We start from the raw sequence: 23,206 nt of genomic DNA, 5'->3' as shown, positions 1-23,206 counted from the left end.
CTGACTGATGGTGGCAATGCTTGAGATGTATGCAATGAATTAAAAATTACAGATTTAGCAGAATTTTTAAGTGATGTTTTATTTGAAAGCATTTCTGAACTCCAGTCTGTATAATGAGCTCTACTCTTTAGCCGGAGCGGCGGCTGCCTTCTTGGCCTTCTTCACAACCTTCTTCTTCTTGGGTTTCAGCATCTTGGCCTTGACCTACAGAGTTCACATATTGAGAACGAGATTAAACAAGAGCACTGTACATGTGCATGATCACACAATAGTGAGACTTGACTGGGTCCTGAAACCAGGCTATCAGGGTACTTACATCAGGGTTGTGTGCCAAAATAGCACGACGGCGGGCTGTCTTGGCATAAGGGTTGAGCTTCATCATCACTCTCAGGTTCTTCAGAGGGTTCTTCTTCAGAACTCTGCGCCTAATCTTGCGGCTACAACAGATAAATTAACTTAATGTACTGTGCTTATTCTGTACACACAATATACCTTACAAGTTAAAATGACTCAGGACTTATATAATCAACAATTAGACACATGGACCAAATGTAGAAATCTCATTGCCCTATTAGGCCAGCACTTTAAAATACAAAATATAAAGAAACCAAAACCTACTTGGCAGGACGAAGTGCTTTCTGAACTTCCTCGCTCTTAAGGATTCTGTTCAGATCTGTGTTGGTCATCTTGTGCATCGGCAAGCTGGAACATGAAAGTTTAGCGATTTTTCTCAAAATCTACAAACGTATGTTTAGACTCGTATGTGTACATGTATATTAGATTTATATAGTGCATTTGGGTGTGCAAAGTAATGCAACTCAGAACTTCTAAAGAAATCATTGTGTTCATAAACACGGACCCGAAGTGTAACTCATCACTGTCATTCAAAGCACACCAGAAAATGACATAAGGAACTCCAATCGAGAGGAGTGTATACATACTTGTAGTCCACTTTAAGGGAGGAAGCTTTGCGCCATGTGCCGTAGAGGTCATCCAGCTTGCGGAAGGCGCTCTCGGTCCAAATGCAGAGCCGGCCGATGTGTCCACCTGGAGCAAGTTTCAACAGGTCTAGCCTCTTAACAGACTGCAGTGCAATACCTAAAAAGACGACAACATGTTAATACAAACACTACGGTGGTCCAAAATGAAATCTGTTATGCACTGTATTAAGAGTCAGAACTTCCACTAAGATCACAGAACTCATAAACACGGACCAGAAGTGAATCTCATCATTGATATACAACAGTGTTCTTAAGGTGCAAAAACCAAACCAGACATCACATACCAGGGATGTTTCTGAAAGCTCGCGTCAAGCCGTTGTCTTCGTTGTAGATGATACACGGTCCCTTACGCTGGATACGCCTTCGGTTTCTCATCTTACCCTTACCAGCACGCATGCGCTGAGAGGCATAAACCTGGAGAACAGAAATTTGTTTGTCTTAAGTATAAGAATACTAAAGCAAAATATTGAAGAAATCAATACGACTGCAACTCGCCTTCTTAATGTCGTTCCATGCCTTGACCTTCTTCAGAAGCAGCACAGCCTCCTTAGTCTTCTTGTATCCCTCGACTTTGTCGTCAACAACAAGTGGAACCTCAGGGATCTCCTCAATGCGGTGCCCTGAAACATTTGGCATCTTTGTTAGAAAATTTATGAACAGTATTTAACACACAGTATCGTTAATATGTTGACTGTGCTCGACCTTCGAAAGGGAAGAGCCAACAGTTTGATTCTAACCCTCTGTAAACTTAGGTTGCTCATGCACCAAGATGAGCAGAATGCCAATAAGTGGCAACCCACACAACAAACAGTGCAGACATGCACTGCCATTACACAAACACACAAAACCTCAAATTGTTAACAGGTTCAGTAAAAAAAACGAAGAAAAAAAAAACCAGTACACAATTTGTTCACTCACCCTTGGCCATGACCAGGGCAGGCAGAGCAGAACCAGCAAGTGCAGAGCAGATGGCATAACGCTTCTGGTTGATGTTGATCCTGCGATGCCAACGGCGCCAAGTCTTTGTGGGTGCAAACATGCGACCACCACGACACATCTACACCGGAGTTAAGGGGGCGAACCATTCACAATAAGAAAACAATATACAGGAAAACATTTTAAGTATCTATGAACCTGCTCAGACTTTGAATTCGTCAACCTGCCACGCAAGCATGAGACAGCAGGCAACTGTCGCTGTACATGGAGTAGGACGCAAATTACACCATCACAGCAAGCATAATTGCACTAAACATTATTCGGCAAAGATCTATATTTTCTCGGTGACAAAACAGGATACGTTTCCGAAAGCACCCTGGCCGGAGCGGTGAGTGCCTCCACCACGCACACGGGGGATACGTGCCACAGCTCTTCCTGTTCCCCAGGACTCGGCACTGGTCTGGTGACCTGAAACGAGACATTTTTGAAGTTATTTCACCAACTGTAAATATAGCATAATAATACACAAGTTATTTTATTAAAAAAAAAGGCTCATCAGATCTTCAAGTTTAATCAGGTGTCAGAAACACGGACGAAGAAAATCATCAGTGAGAATTGACAAACAAACCAAATTTGGGGTCAAGTAAACTCACTCACCGGCCAGCTCACTGACGGCGTAGGGCTGACGCTTGTTCTTGCGCATGTTTGTGTGCACGAAGTTCACTACGTCAGGGCGGATGGGAGCCCTGAATACGGCTGGCAGAACCACATTTTTGCCGGTTGTCTCCCCTTTTTCGGAGTAGACCGAAACTAATGGTCGGGCACAAGCCTGAAAAGAGATATGAATAACGTTAGACATTTCAGCTAAAGTTATTTTAAAACTTATTTGAGTTCTTGGATCTTGCTCAGTCTCTATTTTCATCAACCTTCTGTGCCAGCACGAGACAGCAGGCAACTGTCACTGAACACAGAGTACGACGCAAATTACACCATCATTGCAAGAGTAGGATATATAATGCGTCATTAAATGCAGTAGTATGTAGTAGTAAACCCAATGTGTATAATAACTTAGTTCAGACTTGACATGAAGTGTTTGCGATAGCTAGGCCACGGCATGAATGCTGACATTTCCCATTGAAAACAAGTGACAAAAATCACTAAGGGTGACAAACTGGGATGTGATAATGAATTAAATAATGAACTAAACACATTCTTTATAAAGGTCTTCAATTTAGTAAATTTATGTAATCCATAAACCGAGAGAATCGCCTAACAAGCATGGCTACACGTGTATAATCTGCACAGCGGTTCAAAATGGCTCCCGACACCCGATGCAATGCCAGGTTCCAAGCTGCCGCATAATAACATTTCAAGAACTGGCAAATTATGATCAACATACGCGTAAAACGTTTAAAGAAAGAAACTTTATTGTAAGCGTGCTCAAAACAAGGTAAAAAAAGAGCGCAATGTGCTCACCATTTTTACACGTTTTCACGGCACGCCAGGAACCACACTCCTGACACGATGGCGGCCACGGAAGAAAAGGAAGAGAGAAGCACGACACCAGCACTTCCATATCCATCCGACTCAGGTCACTTCCGTCCAATCTTTTGGTCTGTGTTAGACAATACTTTAGTTTATAAACATCGGTATATTTACCTATAAATGAATTGTAAACCATTTATCATTTTAATAACAATAATTAATTTAAAGAAAACTAAGAAACATTCACGTTGGTTTGGGGACTATTTATGGACGAGTTATAGGCGAATGACTGACGCGCTGATGGAACTACTTTCAAAGAAATAATTCAAATAATATAATTTTAAAAATCTTTATTGTTTCAACTATATATTGTTTATAAAACATATTAATGATTTTCATATAGGTTCAAATTCATTTTTACTTTTTGTTTTATATTGAAGAACAATGGGCGTGGTCTAAGTCGTCTAACTCTGGTGACGTACATTTACCGCGCTGGAATCAAATATTTCTCCAAAGACTTTGGTGTTTTGACAATAAGACAAGTTGTTAACTATATTAATTTTAAATTTGTTTACAAAAACGGAAATGGGATCCATAATAATATCGGAAGCCAACAGTTTCGTTAAATTTCTTAAGTAAGTTATTGCCGTTATCCTTTATGTTGTGATGAAAAAGAATGAACTGTCACTGGTAACGTTATACGATTAACTATTTTAACAAATAGTTTAAGAGCACTGTAATTTGACAACTTTATTTACACTTAAACTACTTATATGAACATTACTATCTAGTTTAAGTATATGTATAATTCGGTTTCTTTCTCGATCCGTTGTAGGTTGTGTCAAGATGAAACTAAAGACTCGGTGTACATAGTAAGAACTGCTTGAGATACGTGTCTTAAACATTCGTGTTAGTTAATAAAACTGTGGCATAATTCTATTTGTATATTTTTTCCATTTTAGGATGATGTTACAGTACTGGTGGGAAAGAATGATGAGCTTTTGCACAACATTATCAACAAAAACCATCCTATCTTTATCTGTGAGAAAGCAGTAAGTCAGTTTATGGTGTGCCTATATGCAGTTTATGTATTATTTCTATTCTTTACATAAATATGACAAAATGACATGCGTTAACCTTTTCAATGAAAAGCAAATGAAGTGTGAACCAGAACCTACAGAAAGTCTAGTGGATGATGGCAGCCTTGTTGAAGAAGTACCTATTAAAAGAGAGCAAGACCTGGGGCCTGAGCCCCTCTCTGTCATGAAAGCAAGGTAAAAGAAGCCCTGTTGTTGTATTTTAATATAATTAATCTAATAAATAAACCAGATCATTTTAATATATTAATCATACATCTGCCAGGCAGCTGCTGTCGTGGTACACCATGGCTCAGAATCCAGCTATGCCCTTGATAGAAGCCCCAGGGACTTTACACCCTCTCTGGGTCCGCTGTGACAAGTCTGACCCATGTGCCACTTCCTGGCTTGGGGCAGAGACTATCTACAATGGAAATAAGACAACTGGAATCAAACTTTATACAGTCAGCTGCAAAGGTTATACTGTAACACCTACACCGTTCTGTAACATTACTCTTAAAGGGGTCATATGGCGCGAATATGTGTCTTTGGTGTGTTATAAGTTGCCCATGCATGTATTAGATTGTCCGAACAAAAGATGCATTCTATCTAAAAGCGAATGCTCACCCAGACCTGCCTGAAACGCCTCGTGTAACCACACCCCCACAAATCTACGTCAGTTCGTGGTATGACTTGACTAAGACCGCCCAAGTGTATACGCAAGTAAGGTGGTGTACCTGTCAGTACAATTGCTTTTGAACCTGATGTTCCAAATATGGTAAGAGGCGTTACATTTCCGTCACACGCTTGCAGTATTTGACCAATCACTATGCACTGGTTAACTGGCCAATCATAGCACACCTCGCTTTTCAGAGCGATGAGCTTTGTAAAAAAAATCTGCGCGTTTCAGAGAGGCGGGGCAAAGAGGAGATACAAACATGCACGGTGTGTGGAAAATACTGCATTTTGAACCTTAAATGGTGTATGCACATTGCATTACATCTAAAACAAACCATAACATTAGTTTTAGCCGTGTCATATGACCCCTTTAACTATTACTTTTTTTGAAAATACGTACAAATGTTTTCACTACCAAATTGTTTCCTGCAGGTCCAACAGGAGATGAAGCCTCATTCACCACTTTGGATGACCTCAAACAGGAGCATCAGAAAAGACACCACCCCTCTACAGTAAGGACTGAAATCCCTTTTATATCTATGTTATGTGCTTTTGTACTATATTCACCATTTGTACACTGTTAGGCCTAATGTATTATACACATACTACAGTATATGTATATTTGCAGATGGTGACCAAAGGCTGGGCACAATACAACCTGTTCTGCTCAATGAAAGAGGAGAGCATGGTGTTTGAGTCTCAGAGCAGTGTAATAGCAAACCTCAAATGGAACAATGTGGAGAAAATGTTGGAGTGTCCTCCATTGTCTTCTGTAGCAACTCTGGTGAGCACCAGTGCATATAGTGCACTTTATTTCATCTAAAACACTTTAGTCCCAGTTACTCTGTTCTGGTCACACCTGTCAATGTGGAATGGGATGGGGATTGGTTTAAATTTGTGTATCATTTGTCTTTCATTGTTTCTTAGAATATCAGAGTTGCAGTTGGAGACATAAGGAGTCCAATGTATCAGACCTACAGAGAGATGGAGTTCCTTCTGGTAAGTGTGAACACACATAGGTTTTAAATTTACTTTACGGTTGCATTAAAAAGTTAAATTTAGCATCATATATTTGTTGTTATTTGTCCAGGCTCTGGCAGAAGGTTTGAGGACAGGAGAAACTGAATGGTTGGAACCCATGGAGACTCAATCTGCTGTTGACTTAACCAGAGGTCTCATAGAAGGTAAAGCAGCTGTGCTGACTACAATTAGACTGATCTGTGTTTTTCTGCAATGAGATGCATAAAATGGATATCCACTAGTTGTCACTATCACACTCTTTCATATCTTTGTTTCCATAATCAGAGCCTGTGAGACTTGAGGATGATGTTTATTTAAATGTTCTTATCCTTGTAGTGCTTGAGAGTATTGCACATGGAGTTCTAGGAAACACTGCCAAAGCTTCTGAGGTATTTGCTAAATGACAATGAATTGTTACATTATTTACATTTTTACCACAAACATATGTAAAATGTAAACCTTAACAGAGCCAGAAGACTAAGATGGATGCAACAGCTGCCTTCAGTTCAATGGTCATTGAGAGAGGAGACCTAGACTTCACAGAACAGCTGTGGGAGAAGATGAGGAGGAGTACATAGTGTTTTATGGATTTTGATAATAAAGAATTTGACAAATATAACTATTTTTATGAAAACTCAATTTTTAAACTTTTTCCCTGGTAGGTGTAACTTCTTATGAAGACATAACAGACTGTCTGAAATTTGTCATCAAAGCAGTGAGACGTGGTCAAATCAAACCTTGGGTGCGTGCAACTTTATATTTTGCTAGATGTTTTGAGAATGCACGAAGGATCAGTGAAATATGGGCAGGTTTAATGTACTAGAGATATTTTAATGTGGTTAAGCATGGCCAAACATTTTTATGTGGCTGAATAACTAGTATTATAGACCTTTCTGTGTTAATCTCTCAGGATTAAAACGATGTGTAATGAGCATGTTTCTTCCTTAGATCCACAAAGACAGCAGTAGCTCTCTCAGTAAGATGATTCTCAAGTCATACCAGCAGCAGATGGATGCGGTGCCTCTCACTGGCCTTACACCTGCCAATATGCTGCTTGAGTTGGGCTTGGACAAGATAAGGAAAGACTTTATCAACTATCTTGTTGGTATGTTGCCTCAACCGCTGACTGAAATATAGGCTTTTTAATTGGCACTTAAATTTGCTTGAGTGGTTAAAGCCAAAATAGTTGTTTACCTTTTAGGTGCTCATATTGTAAATGCTTGTAAGAACTTGGAGAAGCACAGACTTGTGTTACTTTTGCTACTTACCTCTCCCTTATCTTTTTTTCTAGGAAAGGAACTTACAACGCTTAACTATTTGGTAGGACGAGTTTTTGAATCTGACCAGTGAGGTTGATGCTGGCCTTTGAGTTTTATCTTTTGTTTTTAGAGTTACTACTTGGACACTGATGTGGACCTGCAGGAGCAGGTGATAAGAGTGAGGAAACTGCACCACCTGCTGGAGATCCTGGGCACCTGCAGCACTTTCCTCAGTCTGCCACACGATCGGCTCTTCTTGTTCACTCAGTGAGTTCTCTGCTCTTTCCCTACATATTGTTTATATGTAAACTAAGGAACTATGTATTTTTAAAGTCTATACTATATTTTTAGAGAACACTAAAAAGTCCACATTTGTAGTTGTTCATTCTTCTAAACATGTTTTTTCTTGTCAGATCTTGTTTGCAGTACTATAAAACCTCCAACTATGATGAAGACCACGTGTTCCAAGTGCAAATTAAGCCTGCACTCATTAGCTACTTTTATGAGAAGTGAGTCAAAACACATTTTTTATAATCTGCACGTACTGCTTGACTTTGGTCAGTGTCTCGATGTAACGAAAATTGACATGTATGGATTAATGTTGGTTTGTTTTCCTAGAGAGCAGCCGTTCTCCTGGGCCGTGGAGGTGTCAAGTGGACAAGGGTCACGGGAGGTCAAGACATCATATTACCTCAGTGACAAGTCATTGGTGGACCACATCAGCTTTGACTTGGGTAATGCCACCCACTACTTTGTGCTTTTATTTTGTTCTTCAGATTTATTTTGTTTGGTCTTTACATGCCTGTGGCTTCTTTGGCGCTGCAAATCCTTTTCAGCTGGTTGTTTCTTTGTACTCTCTCTCTCACATCCTTGTGTAAATACAAATCTGACATTTCAACATCGTCTGGTCATGCACATGCAGATTTACCCCTGGATGTTTCGGTGAGCGGAGAGAATGAGACAATGTCTTACTACAGGACTATGGTGATCTGCAGTCTCATCAGCTTTACTTAAAACTGGTGAGTAAATCAAGACAATATAAAGTCAATAAACATTTTTTTTTAATTTATACTGTTTTATTGGTTAAAGTTATCTTTAGTCGAATAGAAGAGTATGTTTAATAATGGGGATATTATTTATAAAGAAAAAAACCCCAGATATTTTGATGTCGGTAGGGTATAAATTTGGCCATAATGAAGTGGATTATTTTCAAAATTTGTATGATTTATATTTTAATTTTAGCATAGTAGCCTTCTTGTTCTTTTGTGCTCATTTATTTAAACATAGTGTTCTAATTGCGTTTGCGCAGCAGGAACATGAGAAAAATAGCGCTGATCAGAATACAGAGAGTGCACACTGTGGGAACCACAATCTCCGTCACCATCTCCATGTGGCTAGTTAAAGGATCTGAAACAAAAACAAAAACATGATTTCAGATGGTCATCAGCCAAACCTGTATACCAACCGAACAGAGCACTCAAAGGGTTAATATATTCTCTTCAAAGCAGTATCTGGCTGTGGCATGTGTTTGCGATGGCTTACCATGAATAAGTTTTAGAATATTGGCAGCTGTATTCCGCTGTTCCTCTAATGAAGAGAAAAAAATAACCTTAGGATGACGTCAGAACACATTAACCCTTTGAAGGCCTCTGTCTGAGATGACAATGAGGCAGCATAAAGCTTTACATTCAGCCAGCTGGGTTATAAGCAGAACAGCATGCCAAATAGTGTCAAGTGTCTTTGTACAATGCACACAATCGTTTATTCTGCTGTCTTGTTAATGTAAATTAAAGACTTGATTAGATCAATTTAGTGGCATGTGACAGAATTTAAAGAAATAGTTCACCTTCAAAATGAAAATTCTGTCACCCTTTACTCACCCTGTTGACATTTCGAACCTGTGTGATTTTCTTTTTTCTGCAAAACACAAAATAAGATATTTTGAAAAATGTCGGTAATCAAAAACCGTTGGTCCTCATTGACTTCTATTGTATGGAGTGGACACAAAACCAGTGCAAGTCAATGGGCACCAACGGTTTTCTGTTACCAACATTTTTCAAAATATCTTCTTTTGTGCAGAAGAAAGAAAGTCATACAGGTTTAAAATGACAAAAGGGTGTGTAAATAATAACATAATTTTCATTTTAAAGGTGAACTATCCATTAAAAGAAGGAATCTTTTAGCTGTTTTTTTGAGGATAATACAGCACCTGGAGTATGATGTACTTAGGTCTGTTCAACTTCCCTAATTTTGGTTGGAATCTTAATTGTATTTAAAAAATCCTAAAGACCCAGATTAGTTTAGTAGTATATAATTAGGGTTGAAGCCAAAGTTTGCAGAACTGTTGCCCGTCGGAACTAAAGTTGCACCGCTGGCCTGACGTATAGCACAGTATATGAAGGAAGCTGTTTGTATGGACAGACTTGTCAGTTTGATTCACAAGAAATTGCCATTATCAGCATTTGCTGATGCATCTTCTAGTTCCCCAAAGAACATCTAAAAAAATGCTGATGCTGTTAATGAAAACCTCTGCAAAGCTGGTGGTTTTCTAGCATACATTTCTGATCTCCTGAGTGAAGGATTCCAAGTTCCCAAGACCGGAGTTGACCAGAATTGGGTTGTTTAACGTTCTTTTCATCTGACTAAACCACATAATCATTTTGCGGTTTTTCAGGACATTGCCGGCAGTTTGCCAAGCCAAAAAGAAAAGGATACAATTACTTCTATATGTACCCTCCTGTCTAAACCTCATCATGCACTGGCCAAACCTTTGGCATCTCTGCATGATCCTTATTTTCCTTGGATTTTCTTCTAGCTGGAAGGGCAAACAAAGAAAAATCCTGTTAGAGGTTTCGCCTCAGTCTTTGTTTTAGACCTCCACCAAACTCTTTGTCAATCCGTTTTCATGGTAAGCATACCAATTCCCTATGGACACAGACGACTAAGCAGAAATCAAGTCAAACCACAGTTGAGGTTAACGTAATAAAACAGCGGAGACCATGAAGAAAACTAGGAATGTTCCCATGTACTTTTAAAGGGGAATTTGTGCCCATGTTGTCTTGATTAAAGACTATTTGATTTTTCAGCTAGTGATAAATGGATTTTTTCCTTGTTTGCCCCCGTCGGACATGTTCTGTAATAAAGTTAGATCCAGTGATCCACTGACCTGCAGCCAGGAGATGATTGTTGGTGGAACAAGTCTCTGTAGCTTTTCTCTTCCAGTTCTCGACCTGCCAATGATGATTCGGAGAATACAATCTCAGTCAGTCCTGTCTAAACATGATTTTTTTTCTCTTACAGATGGATCTTCTTGTACACGGATGGAACTCTATTATCTTTCCTTTTGTGTGTATGTAACTTGCCTGTATTCTGAGTTAATGTTAATTACACCACATTCAATGCACAGTTCATAAAACTTATTTATATTTTATTTGGTTTCATCTGAAAATAAAACATTTGTCCAAGACAAAAGATAATATTTTGGACCATTCATTAATGTAGATCTTCCATCACATCTCAGCAATTTCAAGTTAAATTTCTGCTTTAATATTGTATATTTATAACCAGCAGTTATTTGGTTATAAGCAGATCAACAGGACAGAAGTACCTCTCGCTGATGGGGGAATCCATTAGAACTAATGATGCGTTTATAAAACTGAACAGAGGCCTTGGGGTACCGAGGTTTATTTTTGTTCTTGAAGTCCACGTAGTACATGCCAAACCTCTCTGAATAGCCTTCATCCCATTCAAACTTGTCCAGCAGAGACCAGGCAGTGTACCCCTTCACATTCACTCCATCCCTGATAGCTGTACGATATGTTACACATATTATACATAATATTTTATGTCGAAAAAATACAAAACACATTTTTTGTTTAGTATGTATCCAAAGTGGCTTGCAGTCAGCCAGGACAGTACCGGGGATGTACCACAATCAAAATGTTTGGGATTTAAATGAATCACTTTTTTAAATTAAAATTACAGTGCAGTATGTATCCAGATTCACTTTAATAAAGTTCCTTAATATAGTACATCACTTGCCTTTGAGCATCTCATTGATGTAATCCTTGTAATATTGTATCCTCCAATCATCACACAGCTCTGTGCACATCGTCTTCTCTGATACCCCATTTTCAGTGATGAAGATCATCGGGTTGCCGTACTGAGTCTTCAGAAAAAGTGAAGTCACGATAGCATTACGCATGATAATGCACACCTTGTCTTGAAATATGATACCGTTAAAAATATATGAATACTTTAAATATAGTTTTTGAAGATAAAAGCTCCATCCCATTGTTCATGCACCTTTACAAAGTTAAGCAGTCTGCGGAAGCCCCAAGGAACAGAATAAAGCCACTCTGAACCAGGATCAGGCCAGCGTGGGTCAACCAGCTCTGCTACATCCCGGTCTGTAAAGTAGGTGCTGCCGCGGGTGGAAGGGAAGTTTTTCTGAGTGATGTAGCGTGTTGTGAAGTGGCCCACTCCTAGGAAGTCACAGGTGCCTTTGATGTAACTCTTCTCTTGAGAGGAAAAGGTGGGGAGACGAGATGTTCCCAAGCCCTGCTGTGCACTTTTCCTCCCTTGAGGATAAAGATGTCATGAATATCCTGTTGTTGTATTGTATTTGTTATAATATGTAACAGTAGTACCTATGAAATCTTTCATCACTTGAGGATAGTCTCCATGGAAGATTGGTGTTGCAAACCAGCCTATGTAAAACTGAACATATCTCTCAGCAGCCTCAATGTCCTTCTGGTTTGTGATGTCCACAGGTTCTCCCCATTCCCCAGACAGTGAAATTCCCACCATACCTAGAAAAGGAAATAGACAACACAAAGCTGTAGCTGGTTAAGGTCTGTTTGGTTTAAGTTTGGTTAGAATTGGAAATAAACTCTACTGGACGGTGACCCTCAAGGACCCGGATTGGGCCCCTCTCGCATTCCTTTATAGAGGATGGGTGTATAGTTTATTAGTGAACTTTAATACAAAGAGATTTTTGTACAGTCATACCTCTTTGTTTGCTTCGCCAGTGAGAATTGTAAGTGTGCCACACCTTAGCATGTGCCTGTTAGTAAACCAATACAAAACAGTAGTAAATAAATTTCTTCATCCTGAAATGCCAGAGTAAATTGTAAGGATGTGTCCCCTCACCTTAATGATGTGGTGAGCGGCCCTGTAGGCTCCAGTGCCCCTGAGCTTCAGTCCTGGAGCATGTTCTCCAGTCTCATATCCTTCCACCGCCACTGACTGACATAATGAGTACATTAATGAGCACTTCCTGTACACTTTTCTTCAATTGACGAGCAATGACCACAGCATGCATACCCATGGGTTATTGAAGGTTATCCAGTGTTTCACACGGTCCCCAAATCGCTCAAAGCAAAGGTTGGCAAAGTCGTTGAAATAATTAACCATGCTGATATTCTGCCATCCTCCGTATTTTTCCTGCAAGACCTGTTCAGATGAACCGATAAAATAAATGAAAAACCTTCAATATGTAAGTTTCCAAATCTTTACAGGTAATAAAGGCTTAGTTCACACAAAAAGTTTCTGCAGAACACAAAATAAGATATTTTGAAGAATGTTGGTAATCAAACAACATTGGCACCCATTAACTTGCATTGTTCGGACACAACCACTGAGACATTTCTTAAAATATCTTCTTTTGTGTTCTACTTAAGAAAGAGTCTTTTGGTTTTGAATGACATGTGAGTGACAGACTTTTGATTTTTGATGAACTATCATGCCAAGGAATACAAACCTGTGGCAGGTCCCAATGATACATGGTCACTATAGGGGTGATGTTGTTTTCCAGAAGCTCGTCAATAAGAACATTATAGAACTTCACTCCTTTCTCATTCACATGGTCAGCTGCAAACACAGGGAGGAAACGCAATGAAAACTGCTGATGTGAAAGGGGTTTACTATAGGTCACGTAACAGACACTTACACTTGATGCCAGTTGGGATGATCCTGGGCCAGGAGATTGAGAACTGATAGTGTTTCAAGTTCAGCTCTTTCATCAACGAGACATCATCCTACACATGAAAATGAAGAATGGCAGTTACATACATACTAGATCTCATTAGTCAATGGCATACAGAGAACCAACATCCCATGGTCACCTTAACTTTGTAGTATCCATCACATGAAGAGTCTCCGGTATCATTCAAGAATATCCTTCCCTTCTTATGAGTGAACACATCCCAGATGCTTAGTCCTTTCCCATCTTTGTCCCAGGCTCCTTCTGTTTGATAGGCTGAACTGCCGGCCCCCCACGAAAATCCTAAAGAGTGACCACAGTAGACATCGCATGGCATTAATACAAATCATTAAGGAGGTTTCAGATCAGGGCTGCTTTTTACATGTTGATGTCTAATGATGTATGGCTTCATATCTTTACCAACCTATTTATCAGTTCACTTGCTATCCTTATAGATCAGTTAATATTCCAAAGGCCTTAGTGGCAAATATTCATAGAATGGGATAATACCACTTGGAAAAGTGCCATAATAGAAGGAGTCGTGGTTGTTTGTTGTCCAGTCGAAGTCCTCAGCTGCAGACAGACACAACACCAGCAAAAGCACATGACACGCTCGGCCAACACGCTGCGGCAGCATCGTGTTCCAGATCTCAGCTTTAGCTCAGCGTCTCTCGTCTCCTGATTTGACAGATAGATTCACTAGATGAATTTTCAGCCATCCAAAACATCCAAAAAGTTGTATTATGACTCTACTCTCAAGAATGCATTTGCAAATCATCCAGTAGACTCTTTTATCCAAAGTCTCTGCTAAATGAGCAATATTTGTATTGTAGCACTATCTATATAGATTTGTATAGATTCATATAATTTCTGTATTTAAAATGCTTAGTCACACTTCTCTCAACTCAACTCAACTTTATTTATATAGCGCTTTTACAATTTTCATTGTTACAAAGCAGCTGCACATGAGACACATTGACTACAAGCAAAACAATCAAAGTTGTACCTGCAAAAACAAGAAAAGGTTGAAACACAGAAGACAGACACACCCACACACAAAACACTCCACACACACAACACGCACACGCACCAACACACACAGACACAGAGACACACACACACACGGATGCGCACGCACACACACACAACACACACACACGTACGTACACAGACAAGTACGCACACACACACACGCTCAGTGAGAGCACACATTTAGGATAAAGGAGAGAGAAGCACAGGTCAAATATAACAGATAATAAATTCCTATATGCAATATTAATTAAGTAAACTTCTGAATGTAGTGCTGTCTTGATTCTTGTAAACGTACCTTTCACAGGATTTTCATTGATGCCTAATAGAAATTTCTCTGAAATCGAAGAAAACTATCCGACACCTTGACGTTACATCCACTTCTTTGGTTTGACGGTTGTCATACAAAGTCAATTACTGTTCCATCTGGGGGCAAAGCCCAATGCACTACTAAAGGTGGTCCTATGACCCTAACGTAGACCCAAACGCCTGCCTATTGAGAGTCAATGGACTGTAATGACATTTTGCAACAGTGGACAGATCTCTTACAAATGAGGGTTTCACGTTGTAAGCAAAGTAAATGTTGGTGAGGCTGATACTCCTGTGTTTACTACAACAATAGCAGCACATGGTGTGCAGGATAAACTGACCCTAAATATTATAGACCTGTTGTCAGTTTAGTGTCTGTTTTGCTTATTGACTTTGATGATTAACATACTCAATATTTCTTAGTGTTTTCCTTATGCAATAATTTCCAACATCCAATTTTAAGGCCTATAATAAATGTGGTAATAATAGTTGGACAATTTGTGATAAATATAAAGATACTAACAAAGTATCTATTTTTAACTTCCATGTATATAAACAGGCAGGAACGCCACAACACTGTGTGCACAACTTTTCTGTCATTGTTAGGGGTATACATGACCCCTGCTTTCTCCAAAACTAGCCCTGCTTTTTGTTAAGTGTACTATGCACATTGTTGATGGGCTATTTGGAAAGTGCTGAACGGCTGGTAGCATTTTACTGCATTGCAGGTTCAGGCCATGGTTGGGAGGGGTAAAAATCTGTTGTTACAGAACTGTGCCGTATTATATCAATAATGTTGGCCAACACAAAAAATGCTGAAGGGCTATCTGATCATCGCATTCATCTTTATTACCACGTACCTGCTAAAGGATCATGTAAAAATGTCACTCACACATAACACATTTACATCAAGGCAAAGTACAGTTCATCTAAAAAAACCAACTACAGATTTTCAAGAAAAATGTCCAGTTGCATCACTCAGTGAAATATTTTCAAATGCTATTCCAATTTATTTACACTGAGCAGAACATTGCAGAACAAATGTTTATGAAATCTCTAAGAAAACATAGGGACTCTCTGTACATTAACAATGCTTCACATGAAGTACAAAAAATGTATAATATTGGCTCAGCAAGAACAATTGTCATGCCCATGCATACAACGTATTCCACACATTCACTTTTCTAAATAGAAAAACACTTCCGCAGGTTTACAACCTGAACACTTATTATCAGCTTATCGATCATAATGAAATCAATCTAAAAGCAAAACAACACAATATCAAATTTAGTCTAAATAATACAGTACCACATGTTAATCACCATGAAATGTGATTGGTGCAATTCTTCAATTTACCTGTTTTAATGTGACAGTGCAGGCTTGGCCAACAGCACAGTAAGAAGAGGAATTGTATTTGTGCTACACACATTTTTATCTATATATGGCTAAACCAACTGTTTATCTAAAGCAACACCAATCTAAAACACAGAAAGAGACAACTGCAGTCTCTTATCTTTCAGCATGCCAACTGTCTGTAAATCACAGACCTAAACACAGGACTAAATGCTAATGTTCTCTTTGCAGGTACAGTCAGTAGTTATCATCTTCCTCCTCATCTTCTAGCACCATATCGAGGTCATCATCTGCATCATCATCGTCGTCATCCTCCTCCTCCTCCTCCTCCTCTTCTTCCATGTCATAGTCAGTAGGAGCACCCAATGCTAGTTTGGTCTGGTTGATCTCAGTCTCGTCATCTAGGTTTATTTCCACCTGTGCACAACAAAACACAAATCAACAATGTCATTTTTTGTCAAATGTCAAGAGATCAAAAGGACCTCTCATCGCTTTAAATAAAAGCTAAAGCAACAAATGCAAATGCATCATTTGTTGTCTCTGCATATTGGGCCAGGATAGAAGAAAGTACTGAATTTTTTCTTAATATGAACAAAATGTGTCAATGATATACAACCTGTAGGTAGTTTTAGCGTTTCATGCCCTTTCAAGATAAAGTATGTTTATTTACCTCAGGTGCAGGGGCTTCATTTGGGGTCTCCTCAGACTGAGCACTGATCATTGACTTCAGGGTTCCCTCCTCAAACTGACAACACAAGCAACATCAGTCAGTTCAATCAAATCAAATCCATAACTCACACCCTTGCTTGATTCAAACAATGCACAAATCGTTACCTTAAGTCTGTTGAGCTGATCTTGCAGCATGAGTTTTATTTTGAGAAGAGTCTCCTCTTCCTTTTTGAGTTCCTGAAGGCGACTCAGCATAGTTGATGAGTGTGTCTACAGCATTACTGTACACAAGACCATAACAAGAAGACTGCAATTACTATGACCTCATAGGTTTTCAAAAAGCATACATTCCATGTATTTACTACAATAAGCAAACACGTATGGCCTATTTAACATTGCAGCTGTCTGAAAGCTCTCATATTCCATAACACAAATAAACAACGCTGAAATTAAATGTTCAATGGATCTAATCGTAGCTATTATAATAAAGTTTACGTTAGTAAACATAACATTTATGGTGTGTCTGATTTTTCAGGAGTAACGTAACATCATGTTCCTGATCTCCTGTGGTTTACACAGCTGCAACTACTGCTTCTTCTTTTTATTCTTCTTTTTGTCTTATAAATCGATCCATTGGTTGTATAGCAAAAACAATCTTTGTTCAGACGTTCAACAGTCTCATCATCTCAACTGGTAACTTTACGACATTTTTACGTAACGTTAGCTTGTTAATATCGTGTTTCGGAACCCATCTTAAATATACTAATGTAACGTTACTGTAACAGCCACTCAAATAACAGACAGGCTAGCGGTAATACATACAATCACAAGCTATTTATTTCGTTATGCATCATTCATTTATTCTCATAATTAAAAAGTGCTCCACTTACTTGATCGGGTTTACACGTTCTTTAAAACGTGCGTAAATGCGATGAAACTATTTCTTTATTAATTTCTCAACTCCACAGCTGTAGCATGTTGTGGAACATGTCACACGGACCGAAGAGCGCATGCGCGTGGAGCACGTGAGTAATTTCGCTAGTTTTTACTGCGCATAGAGCCGCTAAGCTGTAGTTGCTTTTCTTTATCATTCAGTGCGAATTAACGAAAACAATACGGGTTTTTTTTATTAAGAAGAAACGTATGATAGCACTTTTAACAATCCATAACTTGACACACTACGCTGTAAGCGCATTAGCGACTCCCTGTGGTCAATTTGAGGACAGACATTTCCATACACACACCATTGTCTAGACAAACATTTGTGTTGATTTTTGTATAACAAGGATGTGCTGGGTTCACAATTTTTAGAAAACTGATGGGTGTAATCATTTCCATAACAATAAATGACAAGAAAAAAAACTTTCACCAAGCACGTTATTAAGCCAAGCCTGTTTATTTAGGTTTATTGTGTTGTCAGCCATTTCATTTAAGATATTTAAGGTATTCTTAGTAGAGAACACAGAGCAAAAAGAAAGAGCAAGATAAGGTCATATCTGTTTGCCAATTACCAGCGCTGTCCTCACCTGCAAATGGAGATGTTTGAACTGGTAGGTGCCACTTTTTCAACACCAGGAAGCTAATTTGTAAACAAATGTAATCACACAAAAAAGTTTTTGGATCACAAGACTACATGCAACATTGACATTCTCCATCAATATTGAGATATGGCTGTCTGGATTATTAACTGTGTCAGGGTGTATGGTATCAGAGAGCATTGTTCTTTTAATCAGCTGCTTGAGCTAATGAAACAAGTGTCAGTTAGTACAGAAGCTGTGGATGCTTAGATGGGGATCAAAGATAAAGTGAAAGAAAGTGATCTATTTGTCAGGTATGGTGACCCATACCCGAAATGTGACCTCTGCATTTAACCCATCCAGAGAGTAGAGAACACACTTACACCCGGAGCAGTGGGCAGCTATCACAGCATCTAGAGAACATTCTGTATTAGGACCGTCTTTTTAATTCAAATACATAACATTATGCACTGTTGTGTATATTTTACATTAGTGAACTCCAATTAGACTAAAAGAATGCTTGTGTGATACACAGACACTCTACTTTCCCCATGCACTACTTTTTTGAGATATAAATCACATAAAAACCTCTGTAAAATGCACATGGAAAATTAGCAACAGAGAGGAGAAATTAAAAGAAATCACAGATGGAACTCATTGATGTCAACAACATCTAAAAACCTTGTAATCGGTCCCTCAAATGTTAGAAGAGGCTATTAGGTTGTTTTATAGAATTCTTGGACTAAACCCATCCAGATGTGTTGTGTACACTGATACACAGCATGTGAACACCACTGGACATCCTGCAGGGAACGTGCTAGTCAGAGACACATACCTGTCTGTTTCATCCACAAATCACTCTAAATTAGTTATGTAATCATTTTATTTTAAAACAAACTTTAAATAAACTTTTAACCTTGTGAGTATAAGCCTTAAAATGACAAACTAATATGCTTACCATTCATGAGCTCTTTGTAATACTAGCAAAATGATGGGTGTTTTTTGTTTATCCTTGGTTAAACGTTTGATCTGTCAAAACATTTCCTTTGTACTGTTGTCCATATTTGGCACTGAGAGGATATGACGTATTTGTAAGACCGCGTCCGTTTTCTTCGGCTATTCATTTGTTGTTCGTGAGAGCTCGATGTCGCCCCCCGACTGTTTGTATGAATATAACACGCCAAATAATAGATTAAAGCGCTAAATGCTCACTAGTTCACGTCATGTGCACCAAATGTTTGTTTGCCTGCCAACCGCCATAAACGCTAAAAAAAGAAGTTCACGTCATGTAGTAGGTACAATATATAAAATAGTCTTATCTAATGATCTCAGTGAATTGTGAAGTAAATATATAAGGTACCATAAATATTTAAATGTGAAGCATGTATGTGAGGCATATATGAAGAGTTTGGTTCCAACATGAGATAACTAATTTTAATTAATATCAATCAAACTGCAGTTGGTTTGTTTTTGATTTAAACCATAAAAACAAAAAAACACAGCTAAGTAACACAATAAAACACAATAAAAACATGATAACATAATAAAAAACATGATTTTCTCAGCTCGTTTTGGAACCAAACTCTTCATATGTTTGAAGTTCATTTCACAATCCAGGTAAGATTTCAGTTTTGATTTATCATGTTTTGATGTTTACTTCTTAATCAAACTAATATTTTGCTATCATTGAAACATATTCATCCCAAAACAGTGAGGGTGATATTGATATAGTATAATGATAAAGTATAATACAGGTAAATGTAAAACGGTGTGTAAACAAGCATACTGTGCCCAAACACTGAAATAATTGCAACAATACGTTTTGCCGAATATTAATTCAAATTCTGTGTTCATTTTTATCTTGGCAACATTCTGTCATTAAAGCATTGCACTGTCTTCTCGATTGTGTTGTAGGCCCATGTAATGTGAGGCCGATGCTGTTGTAATTTGGCTGTTTCCACGAGGCCTGTATTTTATTAACTGTAAGGTGTATTGTCAAAAGTAAATTTTTTGTGATGAAATTGTATTTCCCAAACTACCCTTATAGAAATATTGCTTTGTTAAAAGTGTGACGACTAGCTCCGGTCTTCTCTCTGTGTGTATAACAGAAAAACCTTTCATGAAAAGTCGCTTGAACATAATTCGTGCCAGAGCCCTGATTCTTATCACCTCTTTAATCTCTGCTTTTGATCTCCATGTATCTCACGTCAGGATTTGCTGGCACCAGCGGACTTGCCGTGGCAGATGTGGCACACCCAGATAAGCTTTTTCTTCTGGGCAGGTGAAAGCCAATTGAGTGTCTGTGGCAGACACCCTGGTGCTGCCATCCTCGTGTGAGTTCATTGGGTTTATTAAGTTCACCAGACTTGAATGATGGTCATAGGAGATGTGTAGAGCTCTGATAGCACAAACCTGGCCAACCTCCCCCACCTCTAATGTCACATCCCTGGCCAGACCCCCAGTGAGGGCTTAGTGCCTGTGTAGTGTGTGTGTGCAAGAGTGGTCGGAGGGATGTAACTGGATCACTCCGTTGATGCAGGGGGAGCCCACCGTGCTTCTGTCTACCTCGTCTTTTGGGGTCAGAGGGGAAATGGAGCAGGACTTATACAGCTGCCAGTTCCAAGCACAGACATGAGAGACACCTAATGATTGAGTTTGCTAGTAGGATATTTCCGTGCGAATGTGTGTGTGTGTGCAGGGACGTCTCATGGAGGGCTTAACTCTGGGCCGTGGCTTGGGGGGCTAATGTGCTGCATATACCGATCGGTGCCCCCGCTGAGCCCCCAGTTGGCTTCTCCCTGTCATCGCTGGGGCCGGGTTGCCGGTGGCCTGCATTTTTTCAAAGTCATACCTTTCTTCGAGCTGGCTGGGGAGCTGTGGAGATTGAGCACTTTGGGGGTTTCTGCGAGCCCAGCACTGGGCTGCCCCACCGCTGCGTTTGAAGGTGCTCTGTGACTGAGGAATGCAGAGCTGGGCGTGCTGTTTGAGGGGCCGCGGAGAGGGGAGGAGGATTTTTGAGGCGGCGGGATTGACCTTTGGACAGTGAAGTCAGGAAGTTATGACTCAATTTTCACGAAGCAACCGTGATGGGGAGGCTGGAAAGAGGAACCGGGGGAACAAAGAAAAATGTCAGGGATAGAGAGAAATGTATACCCGCCAAGATATAGAGACAGAGAACCATGAAAGCGAGAGAAAAAACTGCACCATTGAGAGATCGTTAGCGGGTATCCCAAGCTCTAGCAGTTTAACATGGGAATAATATTCTTTTCAGTGTTCTTTATGTCAGATTGGTAACACTGTGCCAGAAGATGTGGTCATACTTGTCAAACAATCTTGCAAAACATTCCCTTTCTTCTTTCTCATTCAAAAGGTGTTTATTTTTAAGAACCGAAACATGCTGTTTAGCATAGCTGAAGCACTGTTTAGCTGATTTCCCCCGCAAACTCTATTTAATAAATGAAAGGCACCAGCAAACAAAACCATAATGTTCAGGATGTTACCCCTTGAGCCCATAATGGTGGAAAGAGCCCCGTGCTCCAAGGAAAAGGAAAAGTGTGTGTGTAGGGAGACTTCAGACTCTTTGTTTTCAAAGCTCTGTCTCAACCTTCACCTTTCCCATCCGTTCACTCTTCCTCTTACACGCATTGACTCGCATTCATTCAGACACGCACACATCTGAAATCTCGGCCATATACACTTCTATTTAAAACCTCTATGCACGTATACAATCACGTGAACACAATTGTCCTGAAATGACTCGATCTGTGGCCCCATTGCTGACCCAAAAATGAAAATTCTGTCATCATTTACTCACCGTCATGTCATTCCAGACCTGTATGGCTTTCTTTCTTCTGCAGAACACGGAAGATATTTTGACGAATACTTTCTGTAGAACAACACTGGTGCCCATGGACTTAAAACACATTTCTCAGCATATATTATTTTGTTTTTCACAGAAGAAACGGGTATATACAGGTTTTAAACATCATGAAAAGTGAAGAATGGTGACAATTTTTATATTAGGGTAACTATCTTTTTAACTACTTTTGCCTCTGTAGCACCATCTCTGTTTGAAACACAAAATTGCAAGTTACTTAAAAGATTTTACATGGTTTGAAGTCAAACTGGCATTTCCTGCGAAATCCCACTCAACAGCTCATATTATAAATCATTGTTATGAGCTTTTCATTCTGCATTGGGTTATGTTAAAGGGAAAGGTTTTCAACACTGACTTTTTATGTATGCACAATAACAGATTTTTCTTTCTTTTCAACCAAAAAAGTTACGGATTGCAACTTTTTTGCTGCCCTTGAACCTTAAAATAGTGCTTCCTTTTGGTCCGATTCTTGGATTATTTTGACGTGTCTGTGAGAGGGGGGTTCTGTTTTTTCCCAAAGTCTTAAGTGCCATGTACCAGTTTTTACTCTAAAAGCGTGGCCTTGCGTTCCCTCTGCGGTGGTGTACAAACATAGTTTACGGGCCAGGCCGAAAGTGAGGATGTGCGGCTACACAGTAAGCTTTTTTATTTGCGCTGCGATTTTCACACCAAATGAATCACCTGCTTTGAGTTGCTGCAGTGGGTTATTATGACATCAAAGGGGACGATTAATAAAAGAGGCTCAGACCGTCATCAGAACCACCACAGAAATGCGGCTCAGTCGACAGAGTGGTCTGTGTTCTCGCACGGGGTACGTGCGAATCGAGAGCTCGCCGTTGCTCTCGATGCGAGTTTAAAATCTTTAACTACACTGGCATGTTAGAATGCATCGGTTGTATTTGGGAATTCGTAAGTTTACACTACATCAGGAAGTACATCAGGGTCATTGAGCAGCTGATAGCAGCAGACAAACTGTTACGCTAAATAAACGCTCTGTGACACGGGGTAAAGCGC

The 23,206-nt window shown here is 39.4% G+C and overlaps 4 protein-coding genes and 4 non-coding genes across 9 annotated transcripts; 1 reads left to right on the top strand and 7 right to left on the bottom strand.

Annotated features, from left to right (window-relative positions):
• Positions 1–60: 60 nt before the first annotated feature.
• rpl4 (ribosomal protein L4) lies at positions 61–3,518 on the bottom strand. Its single transcript, XM_057348306.1, has 10 exons — positions 3,414–3,518; positions 2,595–2,766; positions 2,299–2,405; positions 1,920–2,058; positions 1,497–1,621; positions 1,286–1,415; positions 942–1,098; positions 619–702; positions 317–437; positions 61–204 (listed from the first exon to the last, which is right to left on the bottom strand). Exons 1-10 carry the CDS (start codon positions 3,414–3,416, stop codon positions 121–123), a joined length of 1,122 nt encoding a protein of 373 aa, XP_057204289.1. The 5' UTR covers positions 3,417–3,518; the 3' UTR covers positions 61–120.
• LOC130563332 (small nucleolar RNA SNORD18) lies at positions 815–883 on the bottom strand. Its single transcript, XR_008964101.1, has one exon. It is a non-coding gene; the product is annotated as a small nucleolar RNA SNORD18 (small nucleolar RNA).
• LOC130563331 (small nucleolar RNA SNORD18) lies at positions 1,170–1,238 on the bottom strand. The gene has a single exon (XR_008964100.1). It is a non-coding gene; the product is annotated as a small nucleolar RNA SNORD18 (small nucleolar RNA).
• On the bottom strand, positions 2,137–2,234 carry LOC130563335 (small nucleolar RNA SNORD16). The gene has a single exon (XR_008964103.1). It is a non-coding gene; the product is annotated as a small nucleolar RNA SNORD16 (small nucleolar RNA).
• LOC130563333 (small nucleolar RNA SNORD16) lies at positions 2,840–2,937 on the bottom strand. Its single transcript, XR_008964102.1, has one exon. It is a non-coding gene; the product is annotated as a small nucleolar RNA SNORD16 (small nucleolar RNA).
• A 392-nt stretch (positions 3,519–3,910) lies between the features above and the next one.
• Positions 3,911–11,466, top strand: zwilch (zwilch kinetochore protein). Its single transcript, XM_057348076.1, has 19 exons — positions 3,911–4,057; positions 4,258–4,294; positions 4,385–4,474; positions 4,575–4,696; positions 4,785–4,975; positions 5,609–5,688; positions 5,805–5,960; positions 6,104–6,175; positions 6,267–6,360; positions 6,533–6,585; positions 6,664–6,766; positions 6,859–6,938; positions 7,145–7,301; positions 7,488–7,516; positions 7,586–7,722; positions 7,869–7,964; positions 8,074–8,189; positions 8,378–8,474; positions 10,756–11,466. Exons 1-18 carry the CDS (start codon positions 4,008–4,010, stop codon positions 8,467–8,469), a joined length of 1,755 nt encoding a protein of 584 aa, XP_057204059.1. The 5' UTR covers positions 3,911–4,007; the 3' UTR covers positions 8,470–8,474; positions 10,756–11,466.
• lctlb (lactase-like b) lies at positions 8,544–14,854 on the bottom strand. The gene is made up of 15 exons (XM_057348078.1): positions 14,766–14,854; positions 13,949–14,116; positions 13,581–13,741; positions 13,406–13,493; positions 13,217–13,326; positions 12,781–12,909; positions 12,607–12,702; positions 12,466–12,520; positions 12,105–12,266; positions 11,761–12,035; positions 11,497–11,623; positions 11,063–11,262; positions 10,622–10,685; positions 8,998–9,042; positions 8,544–8,862 (listed from the first exon to the last, which is right to left on the bottom strand). Exons 2-15 carry the CDS (start codon positions 14,073–14,075, stop codon positions 8,747–8,749), a joined length of 1,755 nt encoding a protein of 584 aa, XP_057204061.1. The 5' UTR covers positions 14,076–14,116; positions 14,766–14,854; the 3' UTR covers positions 8,544–8,746.
• A 753-nt stretch (positions 14,855–15,607) lies between these two features.
• snapc5 (small nuclear RNA activating complex, polypeptide 5) lies at positions 15,608–19,376 on the bottom strand. 2 transcript variants are annotated; one of them, XM_057348081.1, is made up of 4 exons: positions 19,274–19,376; positions 16,964–17,079; positions 16,800–16,874; positions 15,608–16,546 (listed from the first exon to the last, which is right to left on the bottom strand). In XM_057348081.1, the coding sequence occupies exons 2-4, from the start codon at positions 17,051–17,053 to the stop codon at positions 16,367–16,369; spliced, it is 345 nt and encodes a 114-aa protein (XP_057204064.1). In that variant the 5' UTR covers positions 17,054–17,079; positions 19,274–19,376; the 3' UTR covers positions 15,608–16,366. The 2 variants fall into 2 exon arrangements, with proteins under 2 accessions (XP_057204064.1, XP_057204063.1); XM_057348080.1 differs by lacking the exon at positions 19,274–19,376 and adding an exon at positions 17,689–17,809.
• Positions 19,377–23,206: the final 3,830 nt, after the last annotated feature.

Source organism: Triplophysa rosa, linkage group LG12 (assembly GCF_024868665.1).
Source record: "Triplophysa rosa linkage group LG12, Trosa_1v2, whole genome shotgun sequence".
NCBI classification, from domain to species: Eukaryota; Metazoa; Chordata; class Actinopteri; order Cypriniformes; family Nemacheilidae; genus Triplophysa; species Triplophysa rosa.
The sequence above is the reverse complement of the archived record's forward strand: the minus strand, read 5'-3'. Positions and strand labels throughout refer to the sequence as shown.

Excerpts from the sequence above, each read along its gene's own strand:
- snapc5 (XM_057348081.1), bottom strand. The coding sequence starts at position 17,053 with ATGCTGAGTCGCCTTCAGGAACTCAAAAAGGAAGAGGAGACTCTTCTC. Across the intron at positions 16,875-16,963 it reads ATCAGCTCAACAGACTTAAG|TTTGAGGAGGGAACCCTGAA; the intron begins GTAACGATTTGT and ends TTGTGTTGTCAG. Across the intron at positions 16,547-16,799 it reads ATGAAGCCCCTGCACCTGAG|GTGGAAATAAACCTAGATGA; the intron begins GTAAATAAACAT and ends TGTTGTGCACAG.
- rpl4 (XM_057348306.1), bottom strand. Across the intron at positions 1,622-1,919 it reads TGCCCTGGTCATGGCCAAGG|GGCACCGCATTGAGGAGATC; the intron begins GTGAGTGAACAA and ends CAAATGTTTCAG. Across the intron at positions 703-941 it reads TCCCTTAAAGTGGACTACAA|CTTGCCGATGCACAAGATGA; the intron begins GTATGTATACAC and ends TTCATGTTCCAG.
- zwilch (XM_057348076.1), top strand. The coding sequence starts at position 4,008 with ATGGGATCCATAATAATATCGGAAGCCAACAGTTTCGTTAAATTTCTT. Across the intron at positions 4,295-4,384 it reads CTAAAGACTCGGTGTACATA|GATGATGTTACAGTACTGGT; the intron begins GTAAGAACTGCT and ends TTTCCATTTTAG. Across the intron at positions 5,961-6,103 it reads TGTCTTCTGTAGCAACTCTG|AATATCAGAGTTGCAGTTGG; the intron begins GTGAGCACCAGT and ends ATTGTTTCTTAG.
- lctlb (XM_057348078.1), bottom strand. The coding sequence starts at position 14,075 with ATGCTGCCGCAGCGTGTTGGCCGAGCGTGTCATGTGCTTTTGCTGGTG. Across the intron at positions 12,036-12,104 it reads AGTGATGAAAGATTTCATAG|GGAGGAAAAGTGCACAGCAG; the intron begins GTACTACTGTTA and ends TTTATCCTCAAG. Across the intron at positions 8,863-8,997 it reads TATTCTAAAACTTATTCATG|ATCCTTTAACTAGCCACATG; the intron begins GTAAGCCATCGC and ends TTTTTGTTTCAG.